The 19,304-nt window shown below is 34.2% G+C and overlaps 1 protein-coding gene across 1 annotated transcript in view; it reads right to left on the reverse strand.

Annotated features, from left to right (window-relative positions):
* The window catches only part of SYT14 (synaptotagmin 14), a gene marked incomplete at its 5' end in the record, with an annotated part of 180,624 nt that overhangs the window by 92,264 nt on the left and 69,056 nt on the right, over positions 1-19,304 (reverse strand). The window contains 2 exons of the mRNA XM_079108120.1: positions 6,514-6,963; positions 11,327-11,598. Of these exons, the coding sequence (XP_078964246.1) occupies positions 6,514-6,963; positions 11,327-11,598 (722 nt within the window). The remainder of the gene's footprint in view (positions 1-6,513; positions 6,964-11,326; positions 11,599-19,304) is intronic.

Below are 19,304 nucleotides of genomic sequence, written 5' to 3' on the forward strand. Positions count from 1 at the left end.
CTGTTTACTTTCTAACAAGGCAAAATAAACCTATCGACTCAGCTGGATTCTTATGTGGAAGCTCTGGGGAAAGAACTGTTTCCAACCTCATTTAGGTGTTGGCGAAATTCAGTTCCTGTAGAGAACATTTCTTTGCTTTCAAATGGCTCATGTGAACAGGCTAGATCCACACTGACTGACTATCTATCTATTTTTTATTGTTTTTAGCATGGGGGACTGAACCCAGGGGTGCTTTACCACTGAGCTACATCTTTAGCCCTTTTTATTTTTATTTTGAGATAAGGTCTTGCTAAGCTGCTGAGGCTGGCCTTGAACTTGTGATCCTCCTGCCCCAGCCCCCAGAGCTGCTGGGATTACAGGAGTGCACACCATGCCCAGCAATACATTCTTTTAATGTCAACTGATACGTAACCTTAATCACATCTTCAAAATCCTTTTGCCATGTAACATAAGTATAGCAGCAAAGCCAGAGGAATAAAGGCCATGAGACCATCTTAGAATTCTGCCTACTCCAGTCTGCCCATCTGGCCCCGCATGATACCATATACTTCTTATGATCAAAATACAGGTTGGTATTGCCCAGCCCAAGGTCCCCCAAATTTCATATCATTCCATCATCAGCTCAACATTAAAAAACCAAAATATCTAAATTTAAATCTCATACTCTCAAATGCCAAAATTTTATCTAAACCTGGGTGAACAGTTCAGCTCCAGGGAAAAATTCTTCTCACTTAGGAATCTGTGTAACTAAAGAGACAAGTTATCTGCCACTAACACTTCCAACATACAATGGGCAGACAGACATAAATTACAGATTTATAGTTCATGACGGGCAAAATGAATGTAGTCACTGGTCCAAGGCAGTTATGAAATCCTGATGGGCAAACTATAGCTACAGTTCCCTGAATAGGTGTCAAGGTTTGGGAACAAGCCTTCCTGAGTCTCAGTTCCATCTCTCAATTCTGTCCTCTGTCATTTTTCATTCTTTATGAAAAATAGCAAGCAGGTATCTGTTGCTGGGAAGTTTCACCAGCATGCTTCCTACCAATAGAATTGTGGAAATCTTACCCCCTCCTTTCATTTCATATTCTTAATTCCTTTTAGTTCAAGCTGCTAATGTATGTGCTGATATGAGTTTTTTCAGGAATTTTGTAAGTTTTATGTGAATTTTACAGAGGTCCCTCCATTAAATCAAAGTTTTGTTCATTAATCTTTTCAAGATAATTCCATCTCTATTTTTAGCTTCTGTTGAAATAGATGAGGGAAAATGGTCTTCAGCTTTTAAAAGCCTTTTAGTTAGATTGTGGTGATCTGAGGAACACTCTTCATTTTGTAGAAAGATTTTCCAGGAAACCTAGTATACTTTACCCTTTTGATCCTTCTAAGGTTTCAGCAAAAACTGTGCAGTTACCCTACACCATCTGTCAGCAGCCATTTTTGAATTTTAGCATGTTTTATCATCTTGACAGGGGATTTCCCAATTCATCAAATCTTGGTTCCTTCAGACCTTCAACACTTTGCTTGGAAATTTCCTTGGCTAACTATTCAAATTCATCATTTATAAGTTGCTCTTTTCATATAACTGCAGGAGACATTCTGCTAAGCATTTTGCCATTTCATAAAAAGGATGCCCCCAGCCCAAGTCCAAGAACATGTATTTCAATTCCTTTTGTCTTCCAGGGCAAGGCTCTTAAAGGTCAGAGTTCTATTAAATCTATTAAAGATAACTTAGGCTTTCTTGATCATGTTCTTCAAAATTTTCCTCTGACTTCTTTCAATCCTCACACAACAGTGATTCCAAAGCCACTCACACAGTTTTTGGTATTTGTTTGGCAGCATCCCACTTTCTAATACCAAAATTTATGTTAATTTTCTACCACTAAAAAATGACCATAAACTTAGCAGCTTGAGACAATACCCACTATCTCACATTTTTCTGTAGGTCAGAAGTCCAAGTGGGCTGAGCAGGATGCTCTACTGAGGAGTCTCACAAGGCTGAAATCAAAGTTTTATGTGGGCTGTGCTCTTATTGGGAGGATCTGGTAAAGAATATACTTTCATTCTCTTTTTTCTTTAGTATGTGGGACAGGGACGAGAATCTTCACTTGTAACAAGCTCCTAGGCAATGCTGATGTTGTTGGCCCCAGGATCACACTATTGAGAACCATTTGTCTACAAGAAACTTTAACAGGTGAGCTACAGTTCATCTATCAATTTAAAACACCCTTATCCCAAGACGAAAGACCACATACATTTGCTAAATATCAACTTTGCTGTATAGCAACTCACCAAGACCATATGAATTACATGAAGTAAATCAAGGTTTTAATCAAAATTGGTATACCCTGTAACTGGAAAAAATGTGCAGGAATCTTAACTATCACCACAACTAGTCACTCTGTATAGATAATGCTAGCCACATATTATTTATACACAAAGGTTTGTCTGTTATGTCCATGAGAAAAATCATTGGTTTTATTTTCATAAACCATAAAATAAACCTAATAATATTTTTTAAAATCTGGTAAATTGAGTGAAAAATAAAATTAGGAAGAATAAAAGGAAAGGCTATTCCAGGCAAATGCTACAGAAAGTAAATTAATATCAAAATTCAAGTGAAGAAAGTGGTTTTATACGCTAAGAAAGAGTGCCATGCTTAGTTGAATATATAAGAAATCAAATATGAGAGAATAGCAAGGGTGACTGCGACATATTCTGGTTATTGAGCATGGAGGTAAAAAAATGACAGAAGCAAGTAATATAAACCATATGGCTATTTCAGGGTTCTTATTTGAAAACACTGGAAACTAACTTTGACTCATAAAGTGGAATGGCAATTTATTAGAAGAATGGGGACGAACAGGGAATCAGGTTAGAAGGGAAGACTCTCAAGAATAAAGTCTAAATTCATACAGTAGGAAGGGTCTGTTAAAGGAACTTTGGCTGCTGCTCCCACAGGACTTTCATGTATCAAGGACTTTTCTTTACTATAGCTGTTACTGGCCCCAGCACCAATACTGTTTCTGAACCAGCAAAGTCATTTCAGAGTTACCCTAGTCTATGATCTCCAACATCTCCACCATCAGCTTCATGGAACATAATTTGAGTGCAGTGTCTTCTTTGTTCAGTTTATATTGAGGTTTCCCAGAAATTAACAGAAGTAGTACAGTCTAGGTCATAAAGCTCATGCTCTATGAGTGAGATTGGGAAAGTGAATTTTCTAGCTTACCTTAGGAAGATGGAAATTTTTAGTTGGGATTTCCCTGATCATTTGAAACTTGTTGAAAAGATATGGAAGACTGAGGAAATAATACGTGCTCACCACAAAATGTGATATATAAGCATATAAAGCAGATTTAAAATTTACTCCAATTCTGTTCTTGCCTAAGTCCTTTCCCCAATATATATTAGTAGAATCAGAGAACATCAGAGATGAATAGAACCTCAAGATCATTTGTTCTAATCCTCTCATTTTACTAATGAGAAACCTGATGCCCACAATGATTAGGTAATTTGCCAAACTTACACAACTAGTAAGTGCAAAGAACTCATGCTTTAAACTCTCACTCTGATATATTTTCTATTGTCAGGAGGAATACCTCAAACTATATCTCAATGTTAAATTTTAATCTTGCACTGAGAGAAAGTCATTGTTTAGTCCTCAGTAAGTCATTTTGGTGACATTTGTCTGTTTCTCTCAATGTGTTGATTCAATCAGTTCTTCAATAAGTAGCTGTGAGGCTAAATTACATGAAGGATTCTATTTTTCTATTATTATCCATGAAAATAAACTAGAAATTTAAAAAATATTTCAAGTATAATTTGTGAATTGTCAGGGTTAAAACTTTCCCTTGCCAAAGGGCGAAAATTCTTGCAACAAAAGCAATAATAAATAATTATTCAAAAACTACTAGAATATTAACTATGAATGTATCTTTTTATGAATGTACCTCTTATACACACATTTATTACATCTGACAAAATTAGAACCAAACTCACCCAAGTAAACTATAACAAGATTCCTACATGTAATATTAAAGCTTAGCAAAGAGAACATTAAATATACAAAATATATATATTCTATCAATATAATATTTTTTATGACCAGACAACTGACCCTTATGGGTGTTAACTTCACAACCATGGTTTGCTAATAGTTGTAAAACAAACATGATTTTGAGAAGGTGAAGAAAGAAGAAAAGCCAAGAGAATAGAACAACTATAGGTATTTAAATTTGAGGAGTATTCAGTGCAGAGAAAACATTTTTCTAAGAGCAGAAGATGGTTTTATTCAGATTTTATTATTTAATCTTTGAAGCTATTTATCTAGAACTTTTTAATTCTTCTTGTAAACACTCCAAAGAAATTTACTACACTAGTTGGCAAAAAAAAAAAGAAAAAAAAAGAAAAAGAAAAAAGATTCTAGAATCATTGACTATAATCTAACACATCCAATGTAGGAATTATTTAATTTGACCAGAAATAAAACCATATGTTTATGGCTTCATTTTCTTTGGGTAATCAATAAAATGAATATGGAATTAGGAACAGATAATTTAAAGTAAATAAAACAATATAAAAAACATACCTCTTGATGATAGTCTTTCCCTTCTAATTTAAATCAATGGCAGTTATTTGTATATAATGTTGTTTTCCACAGAAAAAACTAGCTATCATTCAGATCAAATAATAAAAGTTTAAAAATTAGATTAACTACAGAATATTCCATTTTATGAAAATTTGTACTTTCCCCTAAAAAAATATTGCCTGCAATGGGGTTGTGGCTCAGTGGTAGAGCACTTGCCTAGCACATGTGAGGCACTGGGTTTGATCCTCAGCACAACATAAAAATAAAAGTTATTGAGTCCACCTACAACTAAACTAATAATATTAATAATTAAAAAAAGAAAAAAATATTGCCTGAATTTTCTTTTTATCTCTCTTGTTATAAACTGCTAAAGTCATTTAAAAAGACATTTACCCAAAAAAGTAATTCTGAAAATCTGATGTCATAGCAAGTTATTAATTCTACCAATAAAGCTTCTTACCTTGCAAACACACATGTAGATATATGTGTGTGTGGGTGTAGATATGTATACACCATCTTTTTATTTTTTCAGACGCTAGAATCATCTAGTTAAAATGGTATATAGTCTGACTATAAATGAAGATCCCACAAGATCAAATGCTACCTATGTAAATGAAATGGAACCTTAACCTTGGACTTACACTTACACATTTAAAAGCCTAAAAACAACCCTAAAATAAAATACCTTTATTTTTAAATTTAAATCTGTTCTAAAATAGATACTGCAAAAATGCTTTTTTATTAAATGTAACAGGTATAAATATAAATCACAATTTACACTTATAGCACATATGACAGATTTTCTCATAATCTAAATAACTATGTGGCATAATGTTGTCTCCTTGGTTTAAGTAAATAGGTGCAGACACTTCTCTCTTGTGATCTGCAAAGTCTTGTGGGAATTTAGTTAAAAATATGGGGAGAGATTTGTAAGTGAATAATCTGGAAAAAGAAAAGAGAACTGGCTGGAAGTCTTAGGTTTAAAGGATCCTCCCAGAAATACTTCAAAATATTTCCTTATAAAAGGGTGGAAAGTATAATGAGGTCATATTTTTTTGAACTTTTAAAATAATTTCACAGTAGTTCTGGAAAGATAATAAGTCATGACATAGGCAGCAGTATACAATCTGTCAGAGCACATAATTTCTGTACTATAGTAAACAAGATAGGAGGATAAATAGCTCTTAATTTGTCACTCAGTTTTAACCTGGAAAAAAATTAATTCTATAAAGAGTTCAGATTATGTCATAATCAACCATTTAATACATGTTCAACAAAGGAACAACCCTAAGACTCTTGGCAAGAAAAGGGATAGAATAAAATATATAAATCATGTATCACTGAGAGCAGGGACCAGAAATATTATAGGCAGGGCAGGGTCCCTGACTGTAACAATTCCATGTACAAACTATCTGATGAACCAGACACAGCCCAGACGTGTGATCAACAGCTTGATTGGACAGGGTGCAGCATGACCATTGAGAGTCTCACTCTGGATGAAAAAACTCCCCTCCCTAAAAGTCATTAGCCAATAGCTTTAAAGATCACCTCCAGCAACACCATATAAATCCCTCCCTAGATAGGAGCAACTCTGGGGCAACCCACTTGGGACCCCTCTCTGTGGGAACTTTACTTCCTTTCTGTTTCAAAAATAAATTGTTTCTTTACTCTCACCCTGCACTGTCCATGAGTCTCATTCTTTGGATCCACAAGAAAGAACCTATACATCATCATCTTCAAAAGGAACTTTAATAGAAAAGAAAAAAAATTGTACCTACCCATCCAAGGCCCAGAAATTTATATAAAGGTATGATTACTATATAAACAATATATTGAGAAAGTTATTGATTATAGATTTTTAAAACTGTGTATATTATATTCCATGAACATAACACTGTATTGAGGTCATATGATGAGATACTCACAGAATGATTATAAGAAGGTTCCAGTATCACAGGTAATGACATTTTCCCTTGAAGATTCAATTTTGTTAAATAAAAAATCTTTTCCCCCACAATCTTTTCTTTTTTCATGCGATGTACACCATAAAGTCTAAACCGAACTGCATAATTTCCAATCATCTCAGATTCAACGTGATTAAATTTGAATGTTTCTGTGAAGACAGGACATGGTCCTCTCTGGATGCTGGTTTTTGCTCTCTGTTTCTTTATAGGTAGAAGAACAAGGTGTACTTGCCATGAGTTACCACCTGTCCTGTTATATGTTGGGATGTCTGTGACAGCTGTCACTGTTACCAAAAGCTTCTGTTCTTGTGAGTCATAGTCAAAAGTCACATCCAGTGTGCCATATTTAGCTTCTGGCTCAGGATCAAAAGGTTTAGGAAGCTGTGAAGATGATCCTTGAGCTGACATATCCTAAGAAAAGCAAATTTAAATGTTTTCAGTTTTTAACTCTATTACTTAATCCAGCATGTAAATAAACACCTGATATTTCTTCAGGAGGATGATGTGAAAACAATTTTAATTTTCCCTCACAGAAAAAGTACAATTAGCAGTCAACTACAATCAAAAGCTATCATAGGGCCACAGTGATAGAAATGGTAAGTTAAACTAAAATACTTATTAAGTAAAGACACATTAAGAATATAATATACACTATTACCGTTTTCAGAAAGTTGAATATATGTTTTACAAATAAAAATTTAGAGTATATACTTTATTGTGTATTTCTATTCCTTTAGTAGGATATTACTAAATTTTACCTTAACACTATAAAGAATGCAACCAGCAGCTCAATATTAAACTTAGAGTAAGTGAACATAAATAAAGTATAAAGCTACTGAAAAATTTGTTTTCATTTTTAGAACTTGTTCTACAATTCCCCATATATAAAAGAACATATTATTTAGATTTAAAAACCAAAGGGGAAAAAAAACAAGGGAAATGTGAAATATGGAAGTATAAAAAGGCCTCAAAATATTTTTACAGCTAAGTATTCTCCATAGTTCAGACCATACTTACTTCAATTGTTAATCAGAATTAAAAACAATATATAATTTTTCAATATTACCTATTGTTGAAAAGGAAGAACACACATTTCAAAAGTTGAAGAAATACTGGAAACTGTACATACTAATTATGACATTAAAAGAGATTATAACCATTAATTGTCTCAAATTCCTGCCAGTCTAATTATCTGGAATATACTGGAAGTTTCACATAGTTACCAATAATATCAAAGCCAGGTTTCCAACCTTAACTATGTCACTTTGAGGATTTTAATAAATCTCAAATGATTTTCATTTTAAAATGTGGACCAATTTTTATAATTTTCTAAGCATGCATTTAGTGCCTTCTGTGGCAATTCTACTGCCCCTAGTCTTCCTTCTTTCGTTTACTCAGAAGAACCCCCTAAGTTTTAGCTAAAGACATATAACCCATGGGTCATACTTCAGAGCTTCCCCCTTAGTGAATATGTCCATGAACTCAGCTTTGGCTGATTGAGGCAAACAGAAGTTATGTGTGAAACATCCAGGTCAGATTTTATAAAGGAAGTTATTTGTCCAACTAACTAGCTCTTCCCACAGCAGGTACACAATGTGTGGGGGTCAGCTTGCACCATGAGCACTATGACACTACCTGAGGGGATGGCAGAGTAATAAGACAAGGACCCTCTAAATGAGCCACCCACTTACACTGGTCTGTCATTTAATGAAACTGAAACAAGATTCTGTGTATTTAGCCAATATATTTGGAGTATGTGTGATGGTGACTCTTTGTTACAGTAGCTTAACATGTACCCTAACTATTGTACCTACTATGAACCAGGCCCTATTTTAGGTGGGAAGAACTCCCCTTTTCTATAGGAAAGAAACAACTTTGACTTTAATAAATCTTATACAGTAGTTGGGATCAGATATGGAAAAAAGTATGACTAATGAAGAGCAACACTTGCGGAATGGAAACAAATGCATAGAATTTAGTTATTTTATGTAGTGTAAGTAAATCAGAGTAAACATTCTAAGTTTGTTAAGAAAAACCCCACCATTTAGAGCAACCTTTTTTAATGTATACCACTTCATAATTGCTGAAGATTATTAATGAAATGTCTTGGTATTTCATAAAATAGCATGATGATATCTAGTATTTTTTAAGCAATAAAATTTCTCATATAGTCCTAAATAACTATTTCTGAATTTTGTTTTTCTGATGCCTCCCTCATTTTTGTCTATTTTTTTTTTCCCTGAGCATTCCAATATTAACACTGTGAACTCACAGTTTAAAAGAGTATAGCCTTTACAGGTAAAAACTACTATTTGCACACTTCAAACATGAAACTAGCAATCATTCCCTTTCAAGGTACCTGGATCAAAGTCTTAGAAAACATTTAGCTAGCAACAGAGATGCACAGACTCAATAGAGTTTATGAACTCCTTGCCACAGAATTCTTCTGTGCCTTCTTCCCCTCTTCTAGTTCAATTGTGTATGTAGACACTAAGATAGCTAGAGCCTGGATTAAAGTAAGAGGAAATACTTTTCTAATTGATACATATTATCAATTTTAGGGTTGCGATCAATTTGATAAATATAATTTTTTTACTAACATTCTATCCTATACTTGCATTGGCTATTAACATTCTATATCAAAGTATTTATGCAATGCAGTTTTGCTATATTGTTTGAATATATTCTGTGATGCTATAAAAGACACAAAACTAAGTAGAGTAGAGGAAAATCTAAAAGAAGTGTTAACAAAGAGAGTAAGTTAGCAGCTTCTGAAATATGAGCAAAAATATAGGGGTTAACTATAGATAATGAGTAAGGAAAGCAGCTTGTGAGACACAGGCAGAATTCATAAGATATATTAAAACAGTAACTAATAACTGTAAAACAAACTAAATATAGATGAATTAAATTAAAAATATGATGGAACAAATGACTATTTATTATCTATAGAAAGGGATGGAAAATTCAAGCCATAACATGTTGTCTCTGAGCTGGGAACTTTGTCTCCCACGTTTTCTACTTAGGAAATGCAAATTAAAAACCTGTATGTTTAGCAGGCTCACTGGCAACGGTCAGTGGTAGCCAGGTGTATTTGCTTCTAAATCTCTTCCATAAAGCAAGTGTGTACTGCTGTGTCTTGGTACCCTTATTTAAATTTCTACTTTGGTCTTTGTTACCACATGATAAATGGGAATGCTGATGGAACAGACAGTGGAATAGGATGTATGGGCACTGTATAAATCACGATGTGGTCTTGCTACCTATACCTAATGACATCCTATAAGGACATGAGGTAGGTGTGTCCACCTACCTCACCATACTCCTTGTTTCTTGTTTTATAACTGAAATAGATTAAAACACACACGTGCATGAGTATGAACACACATGTAATTTAAACATCTTAATTTGGTCTGAGTCCTCTGGGATAGCTTGCCTGGTGGTATGTTTAGAGAATACCACTGCATCCAAGTAATCTCCTACACAACAAATTAGATTAAGAATGGCAATATAATAACAGTTGTTAAGAGCATCATTTTTGTGGTCAGACGGACATGGGTTTGACTTATAGTTCCACTACTTAAGAGCTGCCTGTACTTAGCAAATTGCTTAACTCTCTCAGTCTCAATGTTTTCACTGGTGAAACAGAAATATAACTTTCTGAAGATGTGTTTGGTAGAGCTAAATGAGCTGACTATGTAAAGTTCACAGCAAAATTTCTAGCACAACTGTGATAGTTATTACTATTATGAATTTTATAGCTTAGGCTTCACTGTTAACTTATTATACAGTTTGAAAAACCATACGGCAGCTGTCTTAATTTTGTTTATATGATAGAACACAAACATTCTTTGTGAAAAATCATAAAACACTAATATATTAAGCTTAAAATATCAATGTAGAATTTTCTCCCAGGTCAGATGTTATACTACAATATCATAAATATTAGAAAAATATTAGCAAAGTGCTTTTTCAAATTATAGAAGAAAAACCACAAATTAAGGAAATTCTACCTACAGCTTAATTATTTTGTGGCTTGGGAAAATACCTTCATTATTTAATTCTGACAGCAGAGCAAAAAAATTCACCTAGAAAGAACACAGACATACACATTCAGTAGTACTGAATGCTGTCAGGAACAAAAGTTGTAAAAGCTTGCAACCTAAAAAGCTTTGAAAAAAAGTAAATTCTAAAAATAAATCATTTTTAGAACAATGGCAATACTCTGAAATAGCAAAAATTACTTTTGTTGTTATTTTCACGTTTTTGTTACAAAAAAAGACTTAAATTTAACCAATTAACCATTCTGGATACAGGATACCATGAATTCAAATTGCATTAAGTAAGGCTGATATCATCTATCCCTTTCATAGTCTATGAATGAAAATGTAATAAAATGATTTCAAAAGACTTGTAAAACATTAATAACAATAAAAATCCAAATAAATACATAATAAAAATATAAATCATAACCTTGAGATGAAAGAAGAAGGTAAATAATTCCAGAATGTTTTATGTAAAGTGTTTAAACCACCACCACCACCACCACCACCATCCATTTTTAATCATCCATCTTTCTTTGGTGGCAGAAGGTAGCTAAAGACTAGATGGGACAGCTTTGGTCAGTTTGTTGGTAAAGACTAGCTTAAGAATGGAAACTGGTATCATAAGCTACAAAGGGATAAGATACTGATAAAACCCATTCTTCTTACCAAAAAGAAAAGCACAGGATTATTATATAACATCCATTTTTAACTTTATGTGCTTTACTTACTTCAGGGCTCAGAACGGCAGTGCTGTCACTTGGAACATCTTCTTCATATCCTTTATTATGAAAACTTTCTATTTCATGACCTGTGCTTCCTTCACTTGGACACTTGTTATATGAGCATCGTGGACTATTGCTGCAGTGGGAAAATTCACATTTACCGTCCCCAATTTCTGAAGGTGTACATGAGAGATGGGGAGAACCACTGTCATCCTGATACGGTGGTGGCTGCAATTCATCCAGTGGGGGTGTTCTTCTCATTCTCTGAATGCAGTTTCCTGATAATGATTAAGAATCTGGTCACTGTTTTCAATTAGCCTCAAAGTACAGTAGAATCTATAATAATTATAAATAGCTTAAAAACACTAGATTAAAAAAATTTGTGGAAACATAACTATTAGATTTACTAAAGTAGTTTCCTTCTTCCCTAGTTCAGGTGCAGAAACAAAATAATCTGGTTTCCACTCCTCTCTTCCTGCAAAGATCAGGAAAAATAAGTTATAAACTAAGAGAGGTCCTGTTACACACCATAGAAACAAGTCTTTGTTAAATAGCTTTTTTTACTTGGTTCACTCTTTCAAAACAATCCCAGCTGCACACATACTTCATCTATTCCCTGTCATCTGTGGTCTCTTAGCCAAAGCAATAAAAATATGGTAGGTTAAACAAACATAAACCCCTCATGTATTTTTTGCTTTTTACTTTTTTAGTTACTGAGAAAAACTTAAATCTCAGTTAGTTTAGCAGTGTCAGGACTGTTTTTTCATATCTATCCTGGATCTAGAATCTGAAAATGAGGTGTCCATTGAATCAGACCCAATCCCCATTTGCTAACCTCCGACACACAACAAATGAGAATTATGCTGTCTTTTTTCCATTACATGTCCCCATTCCCTGAGTCTGTATACTCCTAAGCATGGTTCCATCTGGTCTACATGAGGCATCTCCAATTCTAGTGATAACTTGATCACTCTTAAATGATCCTTTAAATTTTTACCTCAGAGATTAAGAATAAACTATCTGTGAACAAGGCTTGCTAGAGGTGGAAATGGGAGGGGGATAGGAAGAGAGTCTAGTACACAATTTTAAAATAGATGCATCTGTTCAGATAAATTCTAAATGCAATTATTAAATTTAAACACTTTTTTTTTTCGTTTTCAGTGCCGGGGATGCTCATTTTTATTTAATGGACTGTGCATCTCCTTCCACAAATAGGACCCTGACAAAAGTAGTCTGTATAGAAACTGTTATGGAGTTCAACTCCAATATTCAATACAGTTCCTGTGTTTTTCCTAAGATGAACTTTATATAAAACTTTGTATAAAAACTATAAGCCTCATTTTAAAATAAAATATATTTAATTTTTCAAATGAATACACAAAATAAATTGTTACTTTGCTTTGTTTTTTTGTTAATACACTTTGCTAAGTGTATTCACTTAGCAAAAACTTACGTATTTGATCAAAAGCCCTAAATCTGAATAAAGAAAACTAGTTAGTGAGTATAGTATACTAACTATTCTATGAGTTAGTACTGCAAGTTAGAATACTAACTAAACCAATATTCTCCTGTCCTTTAAAACATGTATAATCAGCCATGAATTAAATTAAGTGGCTATACTTAAATACTTACTGTATCAGAAGTTAATTAAAATTTCACAATGTAGTGGTTCTAGGAGTCAATGCACCATTTTTTTTTTTCCTTTACCTTTGTTCTGAGAAGAAAGATGATCTTTCCCAGAAGTCTCGGCATACTGCCCCACAGATTGCCTGGACAGAAGTGGGTCACGTTCCTAAAACCTATTCCTAAACCCATCACTGGTAGGAGAAATGGGATTACTATAATTGGTTTAAATTAATCAGAAGCCATCAAAAGTTTGAAGGTAGGGATGGGTTAAGGTAACTGATCATATATATATGGAAAGAGTAGATAACATAACAAAGGAAGGTCCAGGAAGGAGGAAGACAGAGAGGATACTGGCTCGAAAACAAATATGATCCAGTCCTTGTCTTCCTTATCTCTCAATTTGGCAATATACTCTCAGTTTTTAATCTCAATCAAAACACTTTTTCTCTCTGTGGCTTTCCTACCTCCCAACAACTGTTTTATAATAATCCTTCCCCAAATTTGCTTTTGCTATTACCAGCATGGTATAATTGTGTGGTAATAATGATATACCTTCTTTCTATTATTTTATTAGATTCCTGCTCAGTTGCCAGACAACTAGAGTGTATTTTAACCTCCTGTCATTCAGCTCTTGTTTAGATTTAGTCTAGCTCTTGACTTAGAGATCAAGGCACAAATTACACGAATTACACAAAATAAGTTTGTGATATGTGAATATGCTAAATAGGCTCAATGAGTAGCTCTCACTACTATCTTTTAGATTTGGAGAAAACAATATTATGTTAAATAATAAGAAAAAAATTTTATTTTGGCCATAACTCATTCTCAAAGTTTTGAAAATAATAATGCCCCACTCTTATCCTCACTTCTGTATTGTACTTTCCAAAGCAAAGAACATGCTAATGTACAGGAATTCAAATTTCATTAATATATATATAGTCTTAAGAATTTTCCTTTTGTAACTTTTGCAATTATCTCTTCATATTCCACATGGCAACTACTTCCTGGCTGTCTACATAGCGTAATAACTAAGACTTGGCTTAAATTTAATTGACACTGGAAAAAGTTTAAGACAACTGTTTTATAAAGTAACATAATTTATATTATTATTAAATTACACAGTAAATATAAACCTTAAGAAAAACTTTCTAGTGGGACTATCAAACACCAAAATGATGATGTCCTCTCATTACTTTAGGTTTTGCTTTCCTACCTAATTTTATACCCTTATTTTAATGGAAATGACATGTTCATAAAAGGGGCCAATATGGATACATCAAAGAAATTTAACTTATCCTCTGCATACTGCACAGCACCTACACAACAACTTGGAGATATTTTCTTAACCTAGAAAAAACATTATGCATCCACTTGCAGAATATGACCAATAGCTTGTAACCTTATGTTTTAAGACAGTGGAGAGAACCACAGAGCTCTAAAAAATGGTGAATATTCACAACTGCAGAACTCGCTTTCCAAGTACCTGTGAAAATTTGCCAAAATTGATTATAAACTGGTTAACAAATTAAGGTTCCCCATATTTTACAAAATTAGAAGCACAAAGAGGTTGTTATCTGATTGCTGTGGAATTAAACTGAATATCAAACAAAAATATTAGTAGAAAATCTATAGAAAACTGGACAAAAATAACTAGAAATTAAAACATACTATAAATAACCCATAAATCAAAAGAAATAACAATGAAATTAAATTATATAATGAAGAGAAGGATTAAAAATAATTCACATAAACACCTGTGGGATATGGCTAAAGCCATGCTTAGAAGAAAATTTTAATCATATGGTGATGACCTAAGTATCCACTTGAGGACATTTTTTTTTTTTAAATCATAAAATTAAACCCCAAGTAGCACAGTAAAAATATGCATGTATTACAAAGCATCAGCACACCAAAATATAATTCATTTGAAAAACAACTAAAATTGATAAACTGGTAGAAGAGAATAGTCAGGAAGAAAAAGATGTAATAAGTTACTAATGTCAGGAATAGTACTGAGCATATCATTTCAAATCCTACAGACATTCAAAAGACATTTGAGTTTTCCCTTCATCTTTTCCCCCTTTAAAATTCAGTCCTAATGCTTCTGAGTAGGGCAAAGGAAAGCAGGGGTCTTCACTGGTGGTGGTGGCAGGGGAAGCTACAGTGACCTAGAGTTGTCATGGCAGTGGAAACTTGGAAGTCTGATGTCATTCTGCTGTCAGTCAAAAGTCAAGAGGTAGGCCTGGGTGGGACTTTCTGGAAAGTTCTCTGGGATCCCAAATAAAACGGGAGTGCAGGAAAGATGAGCTGGGCTTCCTCTCTGAGAGGACCCACACTCTCCCTTGAAAGTATCCCCTTTTCCTATGCCTTTAATAAACTTATGCCTGTTACTCTGAGTGACATGTCTGGAATGTTTCTGACTTGATCACTAGAATAGAGGTTTGAAGAAGGGGTGGTCTTCACAATCTCAGTTTCCTGGAAGGCCCCAGTCCTGTAATACTATCAGGTCCCTTCCTGCAATGCAGGAGTTCTATCTCTTCTCACTTAACAAATCCTACTTTGTTAACTCTTCTCTTTTGTTATTGTCCATGGATTTTATTCTTCACATTTGCCAGAGAGTAATTCAGAAGGGAAACTGGTGAGGCCTTCAGCCTGCACAAACCACATCTGCTAGCAGAATCAGGGAATCTGGTTTTATCCCAAAACTCCAGTTTCAAAATGACTGGCCTATGAAGCTTTAACCTAATCTCTGTGCATTAATTCAGTTGAATTGATTAACTGGGGGTATGTTTTGTCTCTGTTAAGTACAGCTCTTTCTCTCTACTTCCCGGTGCCATGTTCTTCCATCACATCCTTTTGCCATGATGTTCTGCTTGACCTTTGGTCCAGAGCAATGGAGTCATCCAACTATGGACTGAGACCTCTGAAGCTGTGAGCCAAATAAACTTTTCCTCCTCTACATTGTTTTTATCAGGTCTTTTGATTAGAGTGATGAAAAAGCTGACTAAAACAGAGCCCAAAGGGGGTGAGGAAGGCAACTATGCAGGGTAAAGGCGGAGTCTTGGTCCACAGTGCTGAACTGAAGCAGGAAGTCAGAGCTTATGTAAACAATGATGGCATCCATTGTGGGGCAAACTACCCTGGGATGTTAGAGCCCATGCTCTCAGGGTCATGAGTACACCCCCAAGTGAGAAAAGATGCATGGGATATCAGAACACAAAAGGAACGCAAGTAGAGAGATGAGAGGGCATGTTTGTCGACTGATCAGAAAAGTAATATATTAAGATTAATGGCAGCCAGGTCCCTCACTGTTAGAGAAGGGTATTATAAATACGGAAAGGGAAAAAAACTAGAACCAGTTCTGTGATGTTGGATTAGAATTAGAGACATCAATGTGAACTCATTAGTTTTTAACTATTCATATAAATATAGTATAAATGTGTATATGTATGTGAGTATACTTTCATATGTACCTATACGTTAATACCCTAGCTTTATCCACTGAGATTTAAGACCACTACCACCTCAGTAGTAATGAGCATACCTAGATTCAGATCGTGGCTTCTGAATCTATTCTCCACTACAAGGAACCAGGACTCCTAGAAGAAATGGCTAATCCAGAGTTAGGTTCAGGAAAGTATGACATGAGATTAGAAAAACTGGTTGTGTTGAAAGTAAGGTCATGTTTAAGCAATGATGAGGACATGTCAAAAGAACAAGTCAACTTGGAGGAGCATTTCCCCTCCAGTCCCCACTCCTAGTAAATTCCACTAACAAATTTGAGCTTTGAAATAAGTAACTATAGTAGTATATAACTCATTGAAGTCCATATGAGTAAACTGAAGGATTTTTGAGGAAAACGATATATCCATAATTACAAAGTAACTTCCCATAAAATACTTATTATTATGAGGGGAAACTTTACTGTGAACAAGTCTGATAGATGCCACCTTAATGAAAAAAAGAAAAGTGAACATTATGAGAAAGAACAAATCAAAATTCTGTGACAAGATGCAATGAAGGGCATACTTTCACAAAACAGAATACCTGCATAGAGTAACTCCAAGACCTATCAAAATGGACCCAGGAAAATTATGCAATCTAAAATCCATTATAAAAATTCAATCTATAACTGAAAACCTCCTCAAAAACAAAATTCTAGGCCCAGATGGCTTCATTGATAAATTTATCACTTCAGGAAGACAAAACCCCATCAATCATACTATAAACTATTTCAGGTGATGTTTAGAAGAGAGAATATTTCTTAAATTATTTCAGAAGGCTAGAATAACCCTGACACTAGGACTTTATAGAGTATCTTGCAATGCAAAAAAAAGAAAAAAAAATCAAAAAATCCCTCTTTTTAACATAGATCCAAAAGCTCTGTACATAATATTGGCAAACCAAACCCAGAGTTGTATAAGCAGGACACTGTATCACAAACAAGTTGGGTTTACACTAGGAATATGGGTTTATTCTCATGGATTTAACATTCAAAATATAATAAATCTAATTGACTGCAATGAAAGAATAAAGGTAAAAAGTAATAGGATAATTGTAATAGCTTTTAAAAAAGCGTTTGATAGAATTCACTGTCCATTTGTGATTTGTTCATTTGTGTGCAAACTTAGAAGCAATTCCTTTATCTCCTAAGGGTATTTATGACAAGTCCCTACAATTAAAACATCAGATTTAATGATGAAATGTTGAAAGTTTTACCTCTGAGATCGGAATGAGACAAGGATGTCTGTTATCACCACTTCTATTCAACAATGTACTGGAGGTCCTAGCCAGTGCAATAAGACGAGAAAAAAAAAAAGATGTAAACCAACTGGAAATAAATTAATAAATCTGTCACATTCTCAGAAGACGACTGTGACGTAGAAAACCAAAAAATAATTTAAAGATAATCTATGAGTTAGTAAATTCAGCAAGATCACAGGATATAACTATTTTAAAAATCAATTGAATTTCTACACATGTGAAATGAGCAATTAGAAAGTAAAATTTAAAAGCTATCCCACATATAACAGTTATCAGATAACATTAAATACCTAAGAATAAATCTAAGAAACCAGCTTGCTATTATTTTTCCAGTTCTTGAGTTTATAATTAGAATGTATACTTTTAGCAATCAGTGGACTCCAAAGTGGATTACTAAGCAGTGGCTTTATGCTTTAGGAAGAGATAGTTGGAAATAAGTAGTTTCCTTTCTTAGAAACAAGGCATCCGGAAGGAAAAGCAGACCTTGAGAATTACAGGCTTGGTAATACCTCACTAGTTAGCCAATGCAAAGATTTAAAAGGGTTTGAAAAATATTGCCAGATTATCATAAACTTAATTAGAAGATGATTTCAGTTGCAGTTACCACTCCAGATGGAGTCTCCTTATGAGTAAATTAAGACTGCCTTGATATTTGAGATGTAGCTTTAAGACAGCAAGTGAATTTTCCTTTTGTAACAATCTAGAGAGAAAAGAAATTAAAAGACTGATTTCATTGGCAATATATCTATTGTCCTGCTTTAGGAAAACAGTACTCTTATTCTATGCCCCAGTCTGTTCTGACCTTGGTTGCCTCAACATTCCATACTACATCTCCTTGGATAATAGCAAATTAGGACAAGAAGAGTAGAAGAGTTGAAGGATGAAGTGCCTTGGGATAAGATGTCATTTGAGATGGAACTGAGAATTACATCTGATGGGTGGGGCTTGCCACCTCAATAAAGTTCCTGGAGGACCCAAGGAAGTGATGGAATATTCTCTCAAAGTCAAAAAGGATTTCTTACTCCTTGTCTATCTTCCACAAAGGAGACAATGGCTTGTTTCACTCTAAATTTTGAAAGCAGCACATCACCTATTCGATTATAGAGCTCCAACTCACAGGTAAAGTAAAAAGCTATTATCTTTGAATAGTGCACACAGCAAGCAAGATAAGTCTCTCCAGATGACTGAGGAGAGTGGGAGAAGTTCTACACTTGACCACTGAGACCTGGCAAACCAAATGGTGCTCAAATGTCTGTAGTAGGTCCTGAGATAAAGGACCACTGGCAAACTGATAGTCAAGTTGCAGTGGATGTCTCTAGATTTAAAAAAAAAAATTTTTTTTGCACCTTTAAATGCTTATTAGAAAACAGAGATCAGATTATTTTTGTACCATGCCTTGAAACCCTAATTTCTGCTTGGTTTATTTTCCTGGTAATCTGAAATAATCCCTGCATCATCTCATTTATTGGGTAGCTGCCAACGATCTGGCTGGATGTAAGAACTCAAGAGGAGAAAGATCAAGATCAGAGTACTAGCATGGCCTGGAATGGATCTTAGGGTTAGAAAATATTTGCATACTCAACAACTGAAAAGA

This window comes from Sciurus vulgaris, assembly GCF_902686455.1.
Source record: "Sciurus vulgaris genome assembly, chromosome: 12".
NCBI classification, from domain to species: Eukaryota; Metazoa; Chordata; class Mammalia; order Rodentia; family Sciuridae; genus Sciurus; species Sciurus vulgaris.